At 39.0% G+C, this 25,602-nt stretch overlaps 1 protein-coding gene across 2 annotated transcripts in view; it reads right to left on the minus strand.

Annotated features, from left to right (window-relative positions):
• The window catches only part of LOC104144068 (N-deacetylase and N-sulfotransferase 3), a 311,719-nt gene that overhangs the window by 38,974 nt on the left and 247,143 nt on the right, over positions 1-25,602 (minus strand). For both annotated transcript variants that reach the window (XM_068941749.1, XM_068941748.1), the window contains 2 exons: positions 8,418-8,505; positions 4,547-4,701 (listed from right to left, as the gene is read on the minus strand). In XM_068941749.1, coding sequence (XP_068797850.1) covers positions 4,547-4,701; positions 8,418-8,505 — 243 coding nt within the window. The remainder of the gene's footprint in view (positions 1-4,546; positions 4,702-8,417; positions 8,506-25,602) is intronic.

A 25,602-nucleotide genomic window follows, 5' to 3' on the forward strand; every position in this document is an offset into this window, starting at 1 on the left:
GAAAAATTAGCTACTTGTAAAATTCTGAGGATAACATGCAGATGTCCTAGACTAGCCCTTTTTACAGCACATCTTGTACTTCTTATTTTTCTTTCTTGTTTACATATTGACCCTGCTGGTATTACTTTCTCTTGATATTTGACATATTTTCTTTCCAGTTTCTAGTTTCCAAAGTACTTTTATGAATTTTGACACCTTTTCTCCTTCCTTTCAGGTTACCTTTCAAAAGAACAGTATACCGCACATGTTTCTGTGATAGTCTGATTAGTAGTATACCCTTTTTGTCCGTAAGCTGTTATTTGAAGAAAACTCTCATCGTGTTGAGATGATTTAGGCAAACGGCCTTTGCACAACCTTTGAATTCTGTTTAAGAGTTCTTCATATTGTTTGTATTTGTATAGTCTTCTTCACCATATTTTCTAATTATGCTTCCTGGGCAAAGATGAGAGGTGGTTGATATTTGGGTCTCTTCCTTCAAATAAGCTAGTTACTAAGGAACATCAAAAACTCAGTAAGTCGTATCTCAAAGAACAAACGAGGGCATGACCTCAGTAAAATCATCTTTCTTCATCTTCTCTGGAGGAGGACTGGACCACTGCAGGAAAGTTAACATATCAGACTTTATCGAGCTGTTCAAGAGAGCAATGACAAGGATAGACTCTTTAAGAAGTGGTATGCTGCAAAATATGGACTTTTCTCAGCTCTTACGTAAGGGATTTATCACAAAGGGAGCTTAGGGAGGGATGAAAGAAGTCCTTCTGACCAGAAAGAAAAGCCAGAGCAGGAAGTTAGTTCTGTAGGAGGTGCTAATGCCACACTGTGAGGATGTTGAACTGAACCCACACACTAGTCAAAGTGATGAAGAAAACCCACACTGCCACACACTGATTTGTTAATAAGCTGATGGAATGACAGGTTCTGAAAGTAAAATGCTGACTTGTTTTCTGTAATAAGACACTCTGACTTGTATGCTGAGATTGCCAATGGGACTCCCAGCTGTTACACAGAGATGTGTGGACTTCCACCCACCAGGAGTGGGCCTACACCCTCACTCATACACTTAGGCCACTCTCTAACAATAACTGGTTTGGGTCGCTAATAGGGCCTACCAGATTCAAGTTTTGGATATGATGGTTAAGGGCTTGCTAATATTCTGAGCCATCTAATTCTCAAGAAATAAAAATATAGATGTACTTTCTTTAGAGGATTCGCATAGCAGCAATATGGTCATATTGCTTTCTCTGCCCACAGGTTTAGGTCCCTTAGCATAAAACACACATTTTGTCTTCTCACACTAAAGCTCTCATACTCACTTTTTTTCATCTACTCGAAAGTGATGTGTTAGTAGCTCACTGCATGGAAGTCCATATTGCAGCAATAAATACAACATACATAATGAATGTGGCATGCTTAAACGGCTATCACCTTGACCAGGTACAAATAGATAGAATAATTAAAGTACCCAAGTGCTTTACACAAAAGCCATGACATGTTTTAAATCACATCTATTACACCACTGTGTTTCCAAGCACATTGTATCCCAACCTCTATGAGCCTAGAGCAGAACCAATCATAATTTAAAAACAACAAACGTAGGAAGATAACAGCGCTGTGCTTGGGTGTTTGGAAGATTTGCCACCAAAATCTGAATAGCTGCCAACTCCTTCCTTCCCAGGTGCTCTAAGGGATTTTCCCCAAAACTTATAATGGTTTAATAACGTAGTATTAGTGCATGGTTTGTTCTCCGAAATAGGACGATTCTCTCGAACCTTGCCGCAGCTTTCGGTCCAGAAATCCTGGTCTTCAAAAGAAAAGGTCTTTAATCTAAACTTGGCCACCATATCTTCCTTATTGCAGTGGTAAATAGTCCTTGGGTCACAAATACCATTAGATGCACAGAGACGCTGCTGTATCCACATGTGGGTATATATCATATATGCACAAATGAAGATACCTGAATGCATCCTTAATGTATGCCATTTGTGATAAGCTCAGTCAAGATTCAAGATTAGACATATCTTTTATAAATAAAATATGACAACTTTACTAACAAATCAAAAAAAAAAAAAGGTTTACAAAAAGCAGCATTTGCTTCTGTATAGGGAGAATGTAAGAAATAAGACTTCACAGATATGAAGCCTGCAAGGAAAAAAAGCTTTTTTTTTTTTTTAAATTCATTTAAGGGCTACTCTGAACCTGGTGTAATGGGGTGTTAAACAGACAGACATGGTTTTATCATATTTCAGAATCCTTTTTTTTTTTTTTATTTTTTACAAATTTAAAATACCAGTGAAATTATTTTCTCCCTTGACAATTTATGGCACGCTAGGAACATATAATGGGGCATACGATTTTATCATTCTGAGGCTGGTGTAGCTTTTGGGATTCTCAGAATGCCTTATCGTTCTCTGTTAAGACCCATATACTCCATCATTAATTATGCTACATCCGCAGCCTATGTAATCTGCTCTTTTACAGCTGGGTGCGCAGTATATGTAATGTGCCAAAGTTGGAATGAGAAAATCCGGCCTATTGGTTTAGTGCACGTGGAGATAAAGAACGGATACACCATCAGAAAGAATGGATACACCAAGAGTTACACAGCTTTCCGCTATTTAATTCCATTACAGACATTTCAATTCCTCTTCCTTTTATCTTAATCATTTCTACTTCACTTGAGCTTCCATAAACATCAGAAAGAATCTTTATAAAACATGTAAGAAATTGCATTCTCTAACGTCCCATATAATCTTTTTTATTCAACTCTAAACAAATGGCTGAATTTTACATTTTTCCCCAAGCTTTAGCAGTCTCTAGTAATAAAAACGTGATGTAACTAAAAATCTTTCTAATTATTAGCCTATCATCTTCCATGTATTGGTGTCTCCATTACTGCTTACTCTCTGTAATTCTCAAGTTGAACATTTCACAGACATTGTACACATTCAGTTTGACAATACATCAGCAAACTCAGTCTCTTTCAGAAAAGCAGGATACTTTCTTATTAAACTAAATGCTTTAAGCAAATGAAACATAATGAGCAGCATGGTACTATACACAGTTAGAGACACAAAATATGTTTAATACAAGGTATCTATAAGTACTAAGAGCATTCTAAGCAATGAAGAAAACAGGAATTGATTAAGTTGATCTAAAACAAGGTTGAATGTAAGTTGATCTAACAACATTTTAATGATTATTTAGTGTAGACTGATCTCAGGGAGTGTCTTAGGTCTTTTTTTCCACATCAGAATTACAAGAACTACTTCAATTTCCAATGGAACTTGTGACAACACATAGAATTACCGAAAAGAAGGAAGTTTGAACACACAATTTTTAAATTTTCTTGGTTTTAACTTCAACTGAAATGTTTTTTTTCCAAGGAAACAGTAAAGTTGAGCTGGCCTATATTCAGTACAACTATGGTTTCCAAGAGACTTGGTAAATTCTTTGGTAGGCAGAAAGCCTATACCTTATTCAAAGCACTGTTTTCAAACAGAAATTTAAATTGTTCAATATTCTAGGTCTGTACCTTCCCTCTTACGCTGAGACACGACCGCTAGCAGCAACGCACTGCTTGTTGCCGGATCTCCCTTTGATAAAAACTCAAAGCACACACTTAAATCGTAAAATTCCCAAAGTTTGCTAGCTTAAGAGACAGGAGAGTAAATCATGAGGGCTCACACCTCTTTCAAAACTTGCTTTTTTAATGCTTGATATTATAACCTAGGTTTTTTGGTAAATTGTATTATATACCTTCTCATTTATCTCTTCTCTAAAGAGAAGACTCCAGTTGCTCTAAGTCTATTTCATAGGACCATTTCTGAACTTTTTGCATTAATCAAAAATACAGGTCGCTATAAAAGTGATCATTACAGCTACCTAACAGAAAATACAGTGCCACATTATTAAAGCTGGATAAAAACTGATAGAAACTGTACACTCCCTTGAATAATTTAGTCCTTAGAATAATCTTCTATAATGAAATCCTAATCTTTTAAAATAATCTTAAATAATTTTACATATATTTAAAAACAAATATAAACTAAATTTAGCATAATTGATTTCTTCAAATAACATAATACATTTATGTAGGACATTTCTGGGTTGATTTTATTGTATGATACTAATTGACAGAAAATGAGTACGCCTGTTTCCCTAGTCTCCTCAGACTTAAACAGCTGCTCTTATTTTTTCTTAGCCTTATTGACACAATTTTTTTCAGAGCTTTACTCTGAATATATAATTATTAAAGGCAATGTTTTTCAGAATAATTTTTTTTTATAAAGCTGGTCTAAAGGGGACTATATGAGGTGTTAGCTTATAATAAGAAAACCTCAAACTTTTAATAAGAAGGAAATTCAAACTGCACAGAAACAGAATTTTCATAGCACAAGGTAGAATAATTGAAAAAAATCACTTCATTAGAATTTTTTTTTCATTCATTTGGACTAAACAAATTCTACAAGCACCGATTTTCTTACAAAATAGAAATTATGGTTTCTGAATATCCACAGACAGTATAAAAGGCAAAAATATTACTCACTAAGGCAAATTTTTTGTTGAGGATCATCTGCTCCACCAGGGACGTCTCATTGTGGAAGAGGTGAGGCTGCATGTGACTCCACATATGGGGAAACCACCAAAACTCATCTACCGACCTCAACAACAGGTCATCGCCTTCATCTTCCTCCTCAGTGCCTTAAAAAAAAAAACAAAAACAAAAAAGAACAAAAAAACACTTTGAAGTAAAGTACTCCTATTATATTTTTAGGAACGCTTGAAACTACAAGCAAAATAAAATCAGCAAGTCAGCAAAATAAAGCTTGACCAATTAAAACGCTAAAAATTTTTAAAGGTTTCCAAGTACATATTCCTTTCCCTTATGTAATTATAGCCAGGCAAAAGACTGTGAGCCTCATTTGCATGACATCTTGAACGTACAGAACAACACTTCCCTCTCATTCTTGTGCTGCATCCATAACATCGGCAGCTAAGAGACAGAATAAGAGAAATTATATACAAGATAGTTTAGTAAATAGGATAAATGAAAACACTGACAACTCTTCTTGGTATTCCTTATCCAAATTCATTTCACTCTTCAACCAAACCTCCCGTGGCTACCTGTGGCATACGGAGGTATTCCTTCATCAGTCTTTTCAAAATATCATGCCTAATACAATTACTTTCTCCTCCCTGCTAATTCTTACCATTCTGAGCATGACTTATTCAGGAGTTGTCAAAAATCTGCATTTTTGAAGATACTTAACGGCTGGCTGGAACTCACTAGCTTATTGCTCAGACCCTGGGCCTGTCTTTTCAGGTACTTTTTTGCCTGTTCCTAATGATGTGGTGCCCCAGAATAGACCCTGCAGCAATTTCTAACGGCTGTTCTGATTACTAGCAATTGCTCAGGGAGCAGCGTTATAGCTGTGCTGCTCTCCTAGACCTCTCATGCTACAACTACACCAGTAAATAAGGTAGCGACAGGGACCGTTCCCTGACCCTGAGCCAACTGGCCACTTCCAAGCTCATAAATTTTCGTAGCCAGCAAAGGAAGACAGCTGTATCCCTGCTGCTTATTAGGAACAGCCACTTGCCCATGCTCCCTCCCACAGTGCACCCAGGACCTGTTTGGAGAAAGCAGGCTCACCTGGGCCAGGAGTGCTCCAGAGACTATTTGCATAATTCAACAGCAGTGACAATCCAGTTTCAGTGCTCAGGCCTGGGCCTCAGCTCTATATAATTTAATAAGAGAGATTTAGCCTGAGCATCTGAGAGCACCTTGGGGAAAAGAAGGGCAGGGTTTAATTAGCTGACAGATCAGACCCCTGCTAGAGCCTAGATACTCATCCTAGTCCCAGTGCATTTTTAATGAGAGACTAGTTCTGTCAAAGGCAGTCAAATTTAAATAACCCATTAATGGGCTGCCTTGTAAAGACTGTATGAGCCAAACTTTGAGAAGGTATAGCTTAACAAATCTCCCGGCATGCCTACTTCCTGCTTAGCTAATTGTTCCTACTCCCTCTAATAAACAACACAACTTTACAAATCCCTTCTCTCTCTCAGCCTTTTGCATAACCTGTTCTCTTATTTTGTGGATATTGTTTGCTGAACATTCAGCTCCTACCTTTTCTGCATCAGTAACACCCATACTCTTGCTAAAACTACATCCCTTTTGCCTTCTCCTCTTTCTTTCAATAAACCTTGTCTGATATTCCTTCACTGGCGTAGTTTTATTGCTCTTTACCTCAAAGGGAACTAAAGCAGAGAAGGAAAAATGGGGGCAGATATATTTAACGATATATCAACACTTGTAGGCTCATTAAGTTTTAGGACTCCGGGTCCTAAAATGGCCCTATGCGACGGTCACATGCTACCAAAAAAAGTGGCTCAAGGTTACAAGATAGCCAGATCAGGGAGAAGAAATCGTATCAAGAACGCAACAGCACAGGATGGGCTGTAAAGGAGAGGCTCAACTCATTCAGTTTACAGCCAGGAACCGGGTCAATTTGTACTACAAATACGCCACATCCACCTCAGCCAAAACCAGGAAACCCACGCGCATGTTCCTCCCAAAGCATCTGAACTGTCAAATGCAGCAAAACAAATGGTCTGGAAAGTACCTTTGCCTGCTGAGACACTAGCAGGTGACGAACCTGGCAGGCGGGACCTTTTGGCTGGGCCACTCTAGGCAACAGAAAGGAGGAGGAAGGGATAGGAATGGACAGAACAAGTAGTGCTCTGAATTTGAAAAAGTTACGACGTCTCCAGTCTCTCTGGACTGTGCAGGTCACATCTGGATTGCAGGGATCAAACCTGGACATTTAGCACATCTAGCTGATCTCTGCTGAACCCAAGAGAGAGCCGTGGAGGGACTGTGCAGCCCCAGCAGCTTTCCTCTCCAGCTATTCAACTCTAAACAACAGATTTTTTCCCCTGCCTCCTCCTTGACCCTCCAGGTGTGACAAGTGATAGGGACCAAGATGCACAACTTCGCACAAGAACAGTTATGCCCACCCCTCTCCTATGCAATATGCATAGCAGTCAAGTATATTCAAGCCCTATATAAACTACTTTGGTTTTGAATCAATCCTGCTTTGTTTCCTAGTCTCAGCTAACATGTCACTTTACCCTCCTCATATCAATATCCTTCAGCTATGACATTATTTTGAATAGTCTTTGGTCTCGCTTTCTCAGGCTCTCATGTTGTCCTTTTCTGCAAGCATGTCTTTTTGTTTGTCAGCAGAGAACACTTTCTTTCTTCTATATCGCATCCTATTTAATGCCTTATCTTTCATTTCTCCTTATTTCTGCAGTGGTTTAGGCATAAAATTATTGTAATGGATAATATACTGCTACAATTTCTCAACTATCCAAACTCTCCAGAGGGATAAAATTTGTGGTAGTTCAACAGAGCTCTCAGTGAAGTCAGTAGGAAATTTGTTCAACTGGTGAAATTTATTGCTCAACAACAGGTTGAAGGGACCTGAATTTTATTAAAAAGGAAGGAGGAATTCAATCTATTGGAGACACCTAATGCAGCCACTACACCTTACCAGAATTTCAGGTGTACCGTCCTGAGATGTTCCGGCCCACCTAAAATTACCACCTAAATTTTCCATGCACTCAGGGAACAGATACAGAGAAAAATTAGTCCACCTATCCTACATGCTTCCTTCTCTCAGTTTCCAGCTTAAATTTCACATCCCGCTCTTTGAATGAAAGTATAAAGAATCAAGAAGAGATGTCTTTATTCCATTCTTAGGACTGATGTTATTGTTATCCAATGACAGGTATGTGTAAACATGTGTAAACTCTACAGAAAGCTGAATCTGGCATCCCAGACTTGGACTGCCTCTTGTAAGGTCTCCTCCAGGCCCTTTGATGGTGTTTCTGCATGTCCCTACTTACAAGGGGAGGAGGAACATTCCTCTTATTGAGGAAACTTAATGGTCTAACGGGACGCTTTCCTCAAGGGCCTAGCCTTCTCAGGCTTAGAAACTACCACCCTGCTTCTCCTGCTCCCTCTTCAATGCTCTGCTCACTGGACTATTACGCAAAGAATGCATACCACCATTTTTTTCTTAAGAGAAACATAGCTGCCAAGATGTATTTATAGACTTAACCTAGATGATGACTTCCAGATAGACTACAGCTAAAACAAAAGCTTAATCACGTATAAGAACTTTAGGAAAAAAAAAAATTAGTAAATCACACAATTTTATGTCCCAAAGCAAGCCAGAAGGAAATAATTTGCTTTTTTAGTTACACTATTACAAAGGTAACTCTTCTCTCTACTCAGACCCTTACTCCTTACAATTTTATTTAACAACACAAAGCTACATAATCCTTGTCTTTCCTGCTTCCCCTACAGTGCCAGCAAAACGAAAGTTATTTTAGTTGTTCATTCTTACCTGTGTGATAAAATTTCCCTGAAAATCCAAGGTTGAAAGTAAAATTTGTAATCTGAGCTCTCAAAAGATTCTGAGTGTCAAGCAGGGCCTGAAAAAAAAGGCAAAAAGTATATCTATAAAACCACACCTGCACAGAAATTTAATTTAACAATGTAAGTATTTTTTAAAGGCATACACATTTCCATGTGTTTTCTCTGTACAAAATCATCTGTTTATGTATGACAAAGAATGATAGATATTTTCCATTACCATTTAAAGATTAAAGACAATATGCACACCGTATCTTCCTTCTTGTAAAGATGACCAGCTATTAAATAAAGCTGTACTCTCTGAATCATTTTATAGCTAGGGAAACGAAGGTGCATGCCAGAGAGATCTTTCCCTGTTTACTCAGTAAACCAGAGACACAGCCAGGAATGAAATTCTGATCACTCGTCTCTCAGATCACGGTTCTACTCACTAGGGTGAATAGGACCTATTAGGATTATGTTTCTCTACATCAGGTGCAAGCACATACAAAACATTTTATTCATGTTTAAAAACTGCTGGCAAAAAAAAAAAAATATCCAGAAGGACAGAAAGAAGCTAGACGAAGCCTATTCTCCACTAAATAACTTAATCCTACCCCAAAATTCTGACTCACTTCTCAGACAGTTAGCATACTGGCTGTCAGCGTCAATGTACTTGGACTAAATTAGTACAAACAAAAACCCAGCATGCTGAAAGAAATGGGAAAGTTATTATTCATCAGATACAGCTTTACTCTTCAATTGCAATATGCTCTTCTTGATTTGTAACTCCCAAGATTTACAGATTACTCGGAGGAGTGCTCTCCCAAACTTTCATACGGTGCTGTTATTCTCTCAGTTCCCCAGGTGTAACGAAGGAAGCTAGCTTTCCAGTACGAGCAAAACCTTTACAAGGCAAGAACAAAACGTATGAAAAAACCAAAAAGCTTCCTCTAAAACGACACTGAGTATACATTCCTCCAAATGGCCTGCCTTCAACTGAGCACTTGATAGTTGCTTATTTATGAACACAACAGACTCTTCAGAGCTTTGCAATGCTGCACACAGCGCATGAGAATTGTACGGCCAGCTAGAGCACACAGACACGCTCAGGCTCCGGCACTCACACAGACTGCTAAGTAGCCACACCTGTGAAAGAAAGGAAATTTATACACCCAAGGTCATCCAAGAGTTTTCAAAGTCAGCATATTTCAAAGTCAGCACACATTCTACCAACAATTAGTCTAATAAAGTGATTAAAACAATGCTCTTATCAGAAATGAGTAACTCTAACCACATTGTGAAAGAGGAATAGATTTAAAAACCACAAAAAAAAGTAAGAGATTTTCAAAAGTTTAAAGATCAAGTAGGCACCTTACTCTTGAAATTCAATGACAACTTGGGGCCTTGCAAAATATGACCCAGTAATTTTAATTATACATTTCTTTTGCCATTTTATTGATATTAGTAGTTTATTTCCAACTACTTTTTTAACTAGAATGCCAAAGTCAACAAAACGTTAGCACGGAAGTCTATTCCAACTTTAGATATAGGCAAAGCAGAGTTACGGTGGCTTAAAACATGGCCCAGTTCACAGTCGGAGGTAATATCCACCTTCTCAGACAGTTTCTGGGCACACAAGCTCTTCTTCAAGTCACTTACAGGGTTTACCTATACCAATTCTAATTAAAGCATGACCTCTATCTGCAAACTCTGTCAAGCCTATTTCCTTAAACTATCATACCAACTACATTACAATGACAAAATCGGGCAAACAGTGACACTTCTCTGCGTACCAAACTCAAGAGAAGCCCAAGGCATCAGGCCCAGTGGAGCTCCCTACTCCCAGTAAGAGGTGGCCTGGCCCCATCAAGGGAGAGCAGCCCTGCCAGAAGTGGGAATACAGATGCTTTCCAGGCCTCTTCGCTGCCCTGTTTCTGGCGGCTACAGCAGCCCCTCACCTCCACAACTTCTTTCTCTCAGCAGCATCGTAGGGGCCAGAGATGAGAAGAGACGAGGGCAAAGAGCAGCACTGCCCCAGTTCTGGGGCTCAGAGAGTTCCCTACACTTACGGCTCGGACTGGCTCATGGGAGTGGGTGCCTGAAGGAGCTGCTCTGCAGTAACAGGAGAGCAACTCGTTTTCGTGCCCATCCTGGAGGGCTGCAACATTTAATTATGCTGACACGGCTGACAAAACATGAGCAGTTTCAAGTCTGAGTTACCACTAGTACTTCCTCGTTTACCACTTCAGCAAAGCAGAATATTATGCATAAGCACATTTATTAAACATGTATTAATCACAAAGCTAAGCCTCTGAAAGAACTGTCACTTTTCTCCTTTTTCTTAAGGTCCACGTAGATCAGGAAGGGCATCATGCTGCTCTCCCACTAACTTGCCTCACCTATCGTCTTCTCCAGCAATGTAGCTCTAGCAACAAGACTGATAGGAGGTTTTTAATAACAGTATTAGTACGGCAAAGATCATCCTCTTTCACTGGGAAAGGAAACCCTAGAAATATCCTGTGAACAATGTATTTCATAAAGGAATGCGTACAATGAGACACGGAATGGAGATAACTGAAAATAAGCTAGAGGCTTCTGGAGCGGAATACATAGTGAAAAATCTCGCAACAGCGTAACAAGAACTTTTGAACAGATTAAGAGAGGAAAGATCACGCAGGAAACTTCTTTGATGAAAGGCAGCAAATCTGCAGAGTTTATTAATAAAATCATCCTGATGGGAACTGATTCAACAAAAGAATTTGTCTTTTTAGTGAGATGCACAGTTAAAAGTGTAGGAGGTAAATGATACAGCAATACACTTATTATATTAATGGTTCATATCTTTGAATATAAGAGACTCTGAGTACAGCTTGACCAAGATGACATGAATGGGCTACCACATTCTTTCCATCTGAATTAAGTCCAATAGGATCCACTGGAAGAACAATCCATACATTCAGAAAACCTTCAAGAAAGTGTGATTCTGAGGTGCTTGCATACCAGTGAAGTAGGTTCCTCAGAAACACAGCAAAAACTCAGATTCATGATTTTCCTGTGCTACATTACTTTAAAGAAGTTTAAGGGCAAAAACTACATCCACTCTGGTAAGAATTCTGCAGCACGTGCTTCAGGAAAAAGTAAAATTTAAGTCTCAATGAATAGCCCAGACTGATCATATGACTCTAATTATTTATTCCTACAATTTACAATTTTAATATCAAATATACTTTCTTACGACAACCTGCCAAAATAAAAAACTTTTTGGAGGACTACTGTGTGCAGCCTCTGGCTAGGCTATATTTATATCCTTTATGTTGTGTTTACTGCTGTGAGGCATCGATCTTTCAGCTGCAAAGAACTGTGACTATTTTTTGAGCTGAAGGTCTTTCTTAATACCTTTGTACCAACTTCCCAGCTTGTCAGCTCCCCTCTAGCCTGTGAGGGATGAAAAAACAGAATGAAACTGGAGAAACTGGAAACACTATAGAGAACACAACTCTGCTGTATCTTTGTGGCACACTGCAGTTATATAGTTGACAGGAGAGCCAGAATTCTTAATTTTTAAATGGCAGGAGAGAGGAGGGTACCAGAAAGCCTATACGTTTCTATGATAACGCTATTTAGATTTTACATTTTCACTTGGAATTACTTTTACTGGCACAGTGGTCACCTTCTTGCACCAGTGACAGCCTGGTAGCTGCATTTTCTTTAGGTCAATAGTCATGGTAAGACATTCCTTCAATCACTCCTAACTCCTGAATAACATTAAACTCTAAAGGAAATCTGGAGTTCATCTTCTAGAGAATGTTGACAGAGATCCTGTTGTTTTTTTGGCCACAATATTCTCATTAAAATCAACAGGAGTTGCTCTGTTAACATCTTGTGCTGTTTGAAAATGTACCAGCTAAAGCCAACAGTCTATCTGCTTACCTGCAGCACCCATTCTATCTGCAAAGAGGGAGTACACAGACCTACCGTGAACCATTTTTTGTACAGACAAGCTGAGATAAATTTGAGTTGTCATGCCTATGATTATTTTCTGGGTGACTTGACATTTTACTCATCTTTCAGGTTCTAAAAACAAAATGTTAAAACTCATGAAAAAAATATACTAGCAGATGGCAGGGACTATTACTGTGAGTTTCTATCAGACAGAAAGAGAGAGAGAGGCAGGGGGAGGAAGAGCCTGAAATTTCATTTCTAAATGCTATTTTATACGCTGAAGGTAAGCTGGTGATATTTTCTGTTATCTTTTCCAATTGTTTTATGAACGACCTCTCTGGGTACTGGTATGAGTTGTTATATAAATATGCCAGTACTAAAGATTATATTTTATAAACTGCTCAGTAAAACCTTCATATGTTTATAAATAATTATTTAGTACACGTTATATTTCTACTGATAGCGTAAGGAAAAGAAACTGCTAGCTGTGCAATCACTTTCATGTATGTAACTACAATGGAATCTTTTCTTTTCAACATTTCCTAGCTCATCTATTAGGTTTAGCAAATACCTTTTGCCAGAAATCAAATGAGCATTCAATATATGAGGAAAGACCCCCTTCTGTCCTAACTAAGTCTAAACTAAGCACAGAAAAAGGCACCATTATAATCCAAGGAATAGATGAAAACTGTCCTGACAATGAAAAAAGAGAGATCCTTCAATCCCATTATAATATAATGACAGGAATATAAGAAATCATATATGTTGTAAGAAAGGCCAGGTTGTCAGATGGTTATTCAGCATAATACCATTTAAGTTACTTCAATTTCATTTCTGATTTAACATCGCAGCAAATGTAAGGCACTGTAACCAATGAGATGTCATCTGACTGAGAATTTCTGAGAAAACGGACCCTAAGACCACAGACGGAACAGGAGGAACCAGGAGAATTAAGACAGTCACACACACACACACACACACACACAAATATTTAAATTCCTGCCTTCCTACGGATGGCCTCCTTCCTTTTTCACAGCCGTTATATTTAGCTCTTTTACCACCTTCCGTTCAGAAATGTCAACCCTGTTTATAAAGGAAACAGTTTTATTTCATTTTTCTCATCTTACAGACAGGACAAATAGAGGCACAGAGAGATGACATAGGTTGCCAAAAGCTCTTACTCAAGCAAAGCAGCAGTGAAGCCAAGAATAAAACCTGTTTCCCCCAACTTGCTTTCCACTTCCATAGCCAGGAAACTACTCTGCCTCCCTTCCTCGAATACCTCTTTTCATGCTTTCACTTTAGAGCCTGTCATAGAGAAATCAGAAGTATAAGCTTGTCTTTAGCAAACAGACAGTAGTAATTTCTTCACCATCAACAAAGTCTTCAGGCGCAAACATCTCAGCTCTAGCAGCAATCACATAAAAAAATCAAGAATGCTTTGTTCAATTCTGCTTCAGCACAAAGATAACTACTAGCTGTTTCTGTAGTTATACCGACATATGTATGACTATTTTCCTACTCAAAAGTAGCTAACGAACTTAAGACACCTGAAAAGCAAACCAGTTCAAAATGCTGTTTATCTTACTTGTGGTCACATGGGTTTTAACTCAACTGGCAAGCAGGTAGACATCACCTCAAAATGCTACAGTGTTAGTATTTTAAACTTTAAATCAGAAAATGCTTTTGTATCAGCAATAAAAGGAATAAAGGTCAACTTCATAATTTTCCAAAAAGGTCTATCTCCTCCCCCTTTTTTCAGGGAGCAAACCTCATCTTGGTAATACTCGCTTTACTGTTTCATGTGTTTAACAATAATATCAAAGGACTCCCCCCAAAGCAGGAATTAGTTTGCTTCGGAAGAAAACTTCTAACGCTGTTCTGGCTCTTTAATGAAGACAAGGACTTTTTGAAAAGGTAATAAAAATTAATAAAAAGCATAACGCGAAAGCACATGAGTTAAGTGCATTAAGCCTCTGTAAAGACACTCTTATGAGAAGTAGCTTTAATTCTCTGTACCACATTTCCTCTTTTGTTTAATCCCTTCAAGAGAGAGAAGAAACAGAACTAAAGCCACAACAAAACCAAGGAATGTATTTACTGACTGGAGTTCTTCATAAAGGGGCTTAATGAGCTGTGAGTGATACGATGTCCCTTTAACTTTTAGGCACACCATTTTACATTTCCTGAGCCTGTAGAAAGGCCCTGAGAAAAGGCTCCTGCAAGTGCTGCTGCCAGGCTAGGTATATACGCAATCTGCCTCCTTCAGACTGTTCCTTTCTGCAACATCTGACCTCTCCTAAAGTTTCTATCCATATCGCAAATGCACTTGCTCCTATATATTTAAAAAAAAAAAAAAAGAGGGAGGAGGGAGGAATAAAAAGGGAGAATTGAGGAATGTAACATATAGATGGCTGAAGTGTGCATCTATGGTGTACACAAAAATTGCCCTTAAAAAGTCATGATTGTAATGTGTTAAACAATCAGTACTGTAAATCTCCCACGCTAATTTTGAGATTCACTTTACTACTATATTTTATACACAGCAGTTCCTAAGCTTGGGGGCACTAGCAAGGTGCCAGTACTAGACAGAGGTGAGACATGGCAGCGTGTAGCCCAGAAGGCAGCCCAAGCTAACAAGCCACGCCTGGTTATTAGTTTGGGGTTTGTCCTGGCAGTGCCAGGGTTTACGGCCGAAAAGAGAGAAGGAGAGACGCACCGTCTAGAGAAGGGAGCAACGAGGGAGGTAGCAGCAGGGATCCACCAGAAAAGAGGCAGTGTGCCAGGGGGCTGGAAGTGAGAACTGCTGAGGGGCAGTGACGGCAGGGGAAGTTGTGACAGAGATCAGGGGATAGGAAAGCAGCAGCAAGAATTTGGGGGGTTTGAAGGCAGCAAAAGGCAGCATGACAAAAAGAAACAGAACGCAGCGTCAATAAGGCTCCGTCCCAAATGGCTGGGAATCATCGTTTTAATAGACAGACTTTTACTTCTGAAGAAGAAGGTTTGCCTCGTGATAAATTATGCATTTGTGGAACATCATTAAAATTCAATGTATATTCTTTCGGTATTTCCGAGATTATCATTTTGACACCCATTACCATAAACATCTCCCATGCAGGAGAAGAATAATTACTTTGACTACGCTGGGTGTATCTGAAAAAATATTTTGAATATCCTTCAGACAAAAGGAGGAGAACGCTTATATTTTCTCTGGTCGTGCTTTCTCTTATCTGAGCTGGGACTACAGAGCGGGCAAGAAAAGGAAACTAACAAAATCTTCAGCTTTTTCAGCAAAGTGTTTAGCTAGCAGAGATCACAAATTATAAATGGACCCTGACCTGCCTAAGTAAAGAAAGGCTTGGTGAAACCAAGCTCTCCAAGATGACACAACCCAGCACAGATGGAAAAAATGATGAAATAGGGATGGAAAAGCTAAACTGCTGACGACAAACACTTCAAAAATTAACAACATATCAGTTTCTACACAAGCTGACGATAACTATTCCTGCTACTTTATATAACAAATTTAAAACATGGAAGAAAAAAACCCCTGCTTCTCAAGATACAGTAGCTTCAAGGAAGGTTTTTTTTTTCAATTAAAAAATCATGGATTGTGAAAAATCTACACATTCCTTTTTAAAATGCAGCATTTCCACATGCCAGCGCAATGCTTGTTTACAAGTGGCCATGTAATAGCGTGGGAGAATTTAAAACAGAAACTACACATGCAAAAATTCCTCGAAGCAAGAAATAAGTACTTGGTGACAGTTACTTGAAAATGGTTGTGGTTTACTGACAGACAGATCCTACCTGCAGCAATTGTGTTTTCAAATTTTATCATGACAGGCATGCCCGGAGCCCGACTCTTTAATGTGCAGGATATGCAAAACTCCCCGATTGCCTGGGGGTAACTTGGACTGTTTGCCAGATCCACTCACTTAAGTATCTTACTGGGCTTCCTATATATTAAGGCGCACAATAGGTAAACAAGTCAGTGAAAGTCTTTTCATTAAGTTCAATGAGCACCCCTACCTGGGTACCCCAACCTCTGTTTTAAAGTGTTGAGGAGAAGAGATATCCAGGCTGAGATCTTCACCGAGGCCCGATTATGTACATCTTGGTTTTTCAGTGTCCAATACAAGACACCTCGGACCTGATTCCAGAAAAATTTAGGGGACCACAACTTCAGTTTATGTGCACAGATGCAGGATCGAGGACGACAAATACTTCTGAATGGCAGCAACAGATACCTGAATTTGAGGTCCTCCAAAGGATACTAAGCATTCACTAAGTAGCCACTTCGGGAAAACCTTGTCTGAAATGATGTGCATCAGAAATTTGTCATTAGAATACACTGTTTTAACATTACAGGGTCTTCTTCTGGAGTTTTTTTGTATTACATACAATAATGGTTTTCATGATGCTCCAATTATACATTTTCAAGTAATTAGGCTCTTCATCTAGGTGAATCATTTGCACAGCCAAGAGATTTACGAAATATTTCTGACTTTAACTTCTTTCACCAGCTTCTCGTTTCTTGAAGGCTGAGATAGCAGGTAATGGGAATAAGCTCATTATGGCAACGTATGCTGAAAGTTTTTAATACTTGATGTCCATTGTATTTAATAAAGTAATGTAATTAGCATGCTGTTTTCAGGATTCTATATGGAATTCTGCATCATTAGCTCTTGATTAAAATGTACTTTGACAGAAAAGGTGCCTATTACTACACAGCTAAATGATCTCATTATTCTGCAGTTAACAGAAATGAAGTCCTGTATTTCTTTTAATTAAAGGTCAAAAAAATCCCAGGCCAATTAAAATAGAACTAATAAACACCCTGCTGGTGCATATGGCAATTTTTCCCTGGATTTTGGTCAGACAGGATTCAACATAGAGCCTTGATTCTTGTGTTTTTGCCTAACACTTCATCTGCTTATGAAACAGTAAATATGAACAGGTAAATTCTCACAGTATAACAGAATTTAAAGCTTAAAAAAAAAAAAAAGGCTCTAAAATGCATTCAAAAATCTCTGCATATTCATTCAGTCAGGATTTTGTTGATAAACTAGCACAGCTCGAAACAGAGGTACATTATTTACAGCACAAGCACTGAAGCAGCTGTATTGCGAAGTCACACACACCACTGAGCTGCCTGACCTCTGAGCATGATGGGCCATCTCTCTGGGTGACAGAGTAGTTCCGATTCTATTCCAGGTCACTTCTTGGCCACCCTACTGTGACTGCTTAGTCTTGCTTGTCTCCATCACATACCATCAACAGAAGATAAATTGGAAAGGTTGTTTACTGACGCATGAAGATGGGAGAAGCAGTAACTGTTAGGTCTCAAAAACTGAGGTTCAAAGAATGACTTGAGCTGCAAAGCTACTGTACCTCTGAGTCTCCTCGTTAGACACCCCACGCTTACAGTTTCACATCTTGTTTGGTAAGGTGCACAATATTTTATTATAAAAATTAAAACTACGTAATGAGCTGTTCTTCCAGTGATGCATATTTGTTACAGTCAACCAGCTCAGACAGAACACACATATTACTCAAATTCCTAGTACCATACTCATTATCAACAAGAGGTTTGCTTCTTATTTAATGCTTCCTCACATGCCAACTCCAGTTTTAGCTTTCACTACAGCCCATGGGCATAGCAGTCACAATCTGGCTTGAAGACTAAGGCTACTGTCCAAGCGAGACAGTCCTCCACTGTACAGTGTGGTCATGAGCTTCTACGGTGGCAAAGTCTATGCTCCCTTTTCCGCCACACATTGCTGCCTGGCTCTGCTGCTTAGGGTCCTTTTACGCAGCTCTTTACAACACGTGGCTCTACTTGGGGAAGAGAGCCGCTGAATGCTGAAAATATCTACGAGGTTCAATATTCTAAGAACGTATGGGCCCATACTCTCAGCGTAAGAGACCACAGTGTCCACACTAGAATACGCAGGAGGAAGCAGCTGCCTCACTACGTCTACTCCACTCTGATGAATTTGTCAGTGGAAATATTACTCTGTCCAAAATGCCAGTATTTAGAGACACAACTCAGATTTCACGTCCTCCTTTTCATCCACGGCCTGCAAACAAAACAACAATAACGAGAAGCTCCATAAAACCTGATTTCTGATAGACGTGTCTTAAATTGCCATTCCCACAATGCAGGAGCCTGTGCTCCCCTTCACACTGTCACCTAGGACTTCAGACCCTCCCATGTCTCCAAAGCCCCTCATTCCTTTCCGAGTGTCCCACATCCCCTATCCAGATGAAAAAGGCACAGTACATACTGTCACTCGTTCCTACACACAGCACACAGCCAGGGGCAGGTCATAGACAACAGGTAAATGCAGAGCTCATCTGAAATCTTGGCTTCTTGGCAGGCACTAATCCATTTGTATGTCTTATTTCACACTGAATTCCACAAAGCTACTAAGAATTTAACTGTCTTTGAGAGCTGTCCTTATCTGTTCACATAGGACTGAAATTGGCCACCATCTATTTTTCCAGGGCATAAAATATTTGAAGCATTTAGTTTTTTTATTTTTCCAGCATTTAAAGAGAGATCACTGAATAACAATAGCTACAATTACAGTGAAAACTTGTTATGTGCTCAAGGGGAAACTCAAGTCTACAGACTAAGGAGTAACAAGCTGCAACTTAGGTAGCTTAAAAGCATTATTAGTCACTATAGGCTATGTATAAAAAGCTGGTACCAATCAAAGAGAAACACTTCGGGCTTGGCTTGTTTCTCAGTTTGTATTTTTTCCCCCAGTTAAGACTAAAGCTGCTAGACAACCCCAATAACACTTGTGTTAATCTTAGTTTTACGTATCAGAGAACAAACAAAATAAAGAGCAAATAAAAGAAGACTCAATCCCTCTCATTTAGATAAAAACCACAATAGAGCCAGTTGCTCACTCTGTTTAGTCAAGTGTAACAGACCTATCACTGTCATATCACTGTCACATTAAACTGAACAGGCAGGGCTGAGCAGCACACAGATGACACGATCCATTCATCATAAATGTGGTTCCGGTTTTATATCCTAATGGAGCCTCAAAGATTCCTCAACTTCTCTTACTACTTGGTCTGTCTGTCTGTCTGTCTACCTCTCTATCTTTGTCCCTACAGATTGCGTGAGATGGGGCTTGGGGAAAGCTCCTTCTCTACTTACACTCTGTCTTTTATTCCAGAAAAAAATCTTTGACCAAAAAGACTTTCATTTTTCATTTTTCTTTTCCCTTTCTTTTCCCCCTTCATTTTTCTCAAAGCTCCATGTCAGGAACAGTTGGGAATTCAGTCTCCAGTCTGCTTGCCAGCTAAGGGATCACAAACGAATACATATATTTTTCTTCTTTTTATCAGCAGTTCTAAAGTTGCTGAGTAAACTTCCTCTGCTGCATCAGCGCTAGTACAGAAGAATTAACAAAAAACGTGAAAGCAAGAAAAGAAAGGTTTGTATGAAATAATTGAAATTTAACTCTTTTCTGAAGCCCTATTTTTCACGATTATATGTAACCAGCACAGAAAAACCCCCACTTAGATCGCATTTTAAAGTTAATCCAAATTTGGACAACCTCATTGACTTCTATATATTACCTAGTCCAAGGCAAATACTTTGTAGCAGAGACAAAACAAGAACGCTGGGGACATTAGTAAGAGAAGCATAAGGGGATGTATATTAAAACAAAGGCATGATTTTGTTAGCATTGTTATCAAACACCTTTCCTGTTTTTGGATGAGCACCTGGCTTTCTAAAATATAAGATTATAGAAATTACATCTAGGTAGATCAATTTCCCAATTAAGCTCTACACTTGTGGGCTCAAACTGACAAAAAGGAATCCAAACTGAATTCTGCATTTGATTACACTGTAAGACACTGAGAATACATCTTAGCACAAATTCCTTGCCAATATTATATTACTTCACGTTTTATACTATTTTGCCAGATTTAATTTTTAAAAACTTACATAATCCTTTTACTTCCATATGGATACTATTCTTCATGCTACCACATGCTATTGTAAGGAACTTATACTGGCGATTCAGCCAGTACTTAAACATTTTAGCGCAGCATATTAAGTAACTACTATCCATCCTCATTGCTCAGAGCCTGCAGATATCTGAAGCCTCTTACTTTCTGCTTTGGTCATCACTTAACAAGTTCTTTAGCAACCTTTACTTTTTCAGTCTTTGCTCAGAGGTGTCCTGACTATGCTGGTGTTTCTGTCTAAGCGTTTTCTCAGCACTTCTGATTCTGTGGTGACCAAACTGAGCACAACATTCAAGAATTCTGCCCAGTCACAAAGATGAAATAATTTCCTGAAGCCAAGTGCATATAGCTGAAATTCCAATTCATCTGACACCACAAACTTGGATGTGATTTAATCTCTATCTTGTTTTTAGCATATTTGCAGGGTAACCATTTTCAAAATTCCCATTATTTTTAAGGGGGACAGTGAGAAAGGACAAGAGCAAGGGATAAGAGAAATGATGTTCTCACCATAAAAGTACTTAATAAGACAAAATTATTTTCCAGATTCTTTTCCAGTTCCATTAGCACTCTATCACGGGCAACTCCCAGTTACATTTATTCCAGGTTAGCTCTACATTGGGAGCAGAGAAACTTGAGCTATTCTCAGGAGTGCTAATGCCGAAAGCAGAAGTGCGCGGGAGGTTGATGCAGAGCTATATGGCTTATTAGCTCCACGAAAACACAACCACAGTGCTTCCAGACCTAACCTGGTATCTCTGTTCAGCATGGCATGGCCCTTGCCAAGTAAATTTACTGACTTGGGTTGGAATGGGTCCATGGATTGTCAGTCCACACAGTCACTGACTTTTTGTTTTCTCCAGTATTTACATTTACAAATGTATTTTAGTATAGATGTTGCAATATATTAGGGTATTTAATTTATGATCTGTTCTGGACACGCAACAACATTTTAAGGAACAGTCTAATTCATCTCCAAGGTTGTAAAGTATCAGAAGGAATCTGCTAAAGACCAAACATTTTTTAAAATTGGTCATAAAGTTTGTATGCTGCTTGTCAAACACTGGTTTTAAATAGGAAGTAAGACTTTTATCTTAAAAAGAGCAAAACAAAAAAAGATAGATCACTTTGAAGTTTACACAGAAAAGGAAATTGGGACTGAAAATAGATATGGCACTGTTATTCTCAGAGGGGTTAGATAGGCCCTGGCAACCAACTGTCCTTCTCTTACTTTGTTTTGCAAGCAGAATCATCAAGAATCAGTCATGTACTTGCATCGACTTTTTCCAGACTGAACAGGTGAAAAAAAGGGACACTTTTCATGGAACTGAACTGTAAAAGAACTAACGAGGCAGATTCCCCCTTGTCCCCTCAATCTTCTTTTTCTGTGATCCTTCTTCACGGGATTGAAGAGAGGGAAGGAAGTAGTCACAATATTGGCTTTATGTTTTACAGTTAATTGCCTACATTTTTATATTTGATTGCAATGTACTTTTATTTCTTGTTTGTGAAAATTGTGTTCAATTCCATTAAAGCAGCAGGAGGTAGCGGGCAAACTTGTCATTTGAAAAAGCTCAGAATAAATCTTGCAGCAGGCACTAATACAGTGCTGGATTTACACAGCTCTGTGATAAGCAGTAGTCGCATTATTATTATCTGTATTATCAAAATGCTTTTTGAAGCATGCCTTTGACATGCACAAAGGCTTTATAAAGAAAGGCGTAAACACAGAATAAAGAGTCTGACGCAGAGAACTTGCAGTCTAAGAAAGGAGAGGCTGACGGGACAGTCCAGGAATGCACTGCCAATATGATGGAAAGTGGTTTCAGAGCATAACATTCTTGAGTTATGATGCCACGCACGCCACAGAGAAAGTTAACATCTTGCCTCAGGTCTGCATTAACTTATGGACATCAAAGACCACTGTGTATCTTCACTCATACCCTCCTTATTTCACTTCTGCTCTTTAAACATTTTTATTCAGTGAATAACAACAGACCTCTTTTAAATTACTAATCTTGAGGCTCCGAAAAAGGTTTTTCAGAGGAGGCAAATTATCCAGAAGATCTGAATGTCTGACAGAGCACACTGAGGTTTCAACATGTCTTGCCTCAAATTTCACTCACTCTATAAATTTTGAAAAGGCAGGTTTTGCTCTCATGGCCGTACGGATCAACCCAAACAGAGCTGGACTTAGGTTATGTTGACAATACTGAAAGTATAATGTGCAGGGTCACGTGTATTTTCATTTCTTCTATGAAAATATTCAAATACATTCTTAAAGTGTAAGTTTCTGAGAAGAGAGAGGAATAGGATACTGACAGAACTTTCTAAGTATATGGCTTTGAATCAAGAATGACTAATGGAGGCTGGCATGCTGGGTGCACATAAGCATTTGGTGTGGATCTCTCCTTAAGTGAAGCCTTATGCTCAAATGTAAAGATATCTCTACATAAAGAACAAGGTAAATGCAGAAACAGTATTAGAAAGTGTTCAGTTAGCCCACCTACTCCCATGGGAGCATAATTGCTTAAGTTTGAAATAACACAGCTCTTAAAACCACGTAATTCCATTAAGAACAAGAACGAAAAGACAACAGCCAGACACCCATCAGTAAGGGAGTTCATTCAGCCTAAGAGTATTAAAATATTCACTACTACAGAGATGTAATGGAAACATAAAAAATGAAAAAAATTATTCTCATTTGCTAGACATAAATATACAGGACTGTGCATGCATACTGCATATGTGCTTACTTGGAAAAGCAATAGTGGATTCAGAGAAGCAATGATTTTCTCATTTGGGTTCTATGATGAAGTGTGCTAGTTATAAAAGCTACAAACTTACACTAACACCTTTCTTCCTGTTGTATTACCATTAAACTGTAAAACATGGCACATAGGTAAGCAAAGAAACAGTCACTTATCGGGACAGAGAGCACAGTACTTTTTCCCCCTTTACATGTAGTTAGTTTAACCTCCGGAGGAGAAAATAACGGGACCATAACAACCTGCTCTGAAGAATGCTAATGAGCTTCCTGAATGGCAGCAAATCACTACGCATGGAACGAAGCCCTCCTGCTGTATGTCATGTGTGACAATCTGCAGAGCATTCACCTTCATCTGGTTATAAAAAGGGAGTCATAATTCTTTGCCCTATTACTTCCATATGCCAGCTGTTAGAATCACAACACATTACCTAGACAGAAGCAACATTTCAGTGGAAGCATGCATGTGTATTTGAAGAAAGGTAATGCAAACAATTAGCAACTTACTTTCTCTAAATCTCTTGTTCTATTAAAGGCTTTAGGAGCAAAACCTTTATGAAGTATTGCATTTGGACAATACATGAGAACAGCCTATCATGTGATAAAAGATCCACTGAGCACGCTAGAATGCTAAAACAATTGTGGTCGAATAAGCGAGGAGTTATGGTAAGAAGTCCATGGCTTTCTTTTGAGGAGTGCTACTCTCTGTCCTGCCCCCAGTCATTATAAATTATCCCTTTGCAGAAAAGGAACTTACTCTGCCTCAGTTCACCTTTTGAAAAGCATCTGCGCATGGAAATACTTCAACAAAACTCATGTGTGTTAGGCTAAAATATGAACTATGGAAATCCTGAGTCTTTACCGGCCTGAGATTATTTTTTCTGCTTTTTATTTACTACAGGCATACTCAGGCAAGTCATTCAGACACTATTCACGAGCCAGACCAAGTGGAAACCTAGGCCTAGCAGCATATGCGTCAACTTTTCTTTCCTCTGTTCTCTGGAGATCTCCTAGGTACCTCCGAACTTCAGCTAGAAACAGGATGGTCCATAACGAGATGGTAACAGGGTTATATGGATGCATTACAGGTATTTTAACATGGGCTGTCTGAGGACAGCCTTGAGATGCCCCCTTGACCAGATATAAATGGGCTGTTAAGACAAGGAGTCTTGAAGGCAAAGCTCCAGCCTTGCATTTTAAGGAACGCTAGTACTTCAGGCGCCAGCGTGCTCAAACTGGAGATGCCACTGGAGACACTAGGACCAGAAAGAATGTAACAGACAGATGATCAAAGCTGGCATTGGGGTAAAAGAACTTTAAGCAAATCATTCTCATAGCCTTCAAAGATCCCATAGGATTCACTAGGCTGGGAAGCAGCTTCTGCTTTTTGACAATTAAAAAAAAAAAAAAAAGGCTGCAATTGAGATGGAGTCTTCTCTTCTCGTAATCTCCTGCCACACAATTCACAACAGGAGGGGATGCTGTGGACCTTTAAGAATCATAGCTCTCTTAGAAGCCTGCCTAAAAAAATCACTATTTCAAGATTTAGGTTGGTATGAAGGGATATAGTGTCACAAGCTTTTAGATTTCAGAATATGAGATTAGGTTACTCTGACATTGGAAAACTAAGCAGAAGGGAAAAAATAAGTATATACACATTTATGATTAGTGATCTGCCTTGTTCTTCTGTGCTATCTTTTGCTTTAGTACTCCAGAGAATTCTGCACTCAGCAGTTACAGTTCTTAGCAGTCACTGAAGATGGATAAAGCACCAGGAGGCAGTACTGCTCTCCGGACCCATTCCTTCTATGCGAGATACCCCCTCTGTCAAGTGCAGAATGTAACTCACTTCTCCAGGATGCCCTTAGATTGGAAAATATTTGGCATCTTTTAGGCCTGTGTATCTAAACAGGTAGGAGAAAGCTACACAGAATATTACACTCCTTAACCGTAAAACTCTCTACTGCTTTGCTCAAAGGCTGCACAACATCAGTCCTGCGAGTTGTTAAAGCATGTCTCTGGGACCTGATGTCTCTCGGACCTGATGTCTCTCCCAGGTTCAGCAGGGCTAAGTGCTACTACATCCAACTGCTCTCATTTTCTAAAACAAATAAAAAAACAAAACAAGCTAGAAATTCTAACAAATTCTAACAAATGGAATAAAAAACAAAATTTGGATTCCTCATAACAGATACCTTACTGGAAAGGTAAGCTTTCCCACACTTTATGCCAACAGGAACTGATTCTGAGGTGGAAAGAACATCCACAGGTCAATCACCGCTTAATTTCTTTTCTGTTTTTAACACAGAGCAGTATTGCATACTTTTTACAACCACTGTGCCTATGAAGTTCTGTATAGAGGAACAGTTGCTCTGCACTGACGAAACAGAGAGTTTAGTTAAGCTTATTGCACTGGGCTTGGTTGTAGCTAACTCTGCACAAGTGCAGAATGGAAGAAGGAAGCATA

The sequence above is a fragment of the Struthio camelus genome, chromosome 4 (genome assembly GCF_040807025.1).
Source record: "Struthio camelus isolate bStrCam1 chromosome 4, bStrCam1.hap1, whole genome shotgun sequence".
NCBI lineage: Eukaryota > Metazoa > Chordata > Aves > Struthioniformes > Struthionidae > Struthio > Struthio camelus.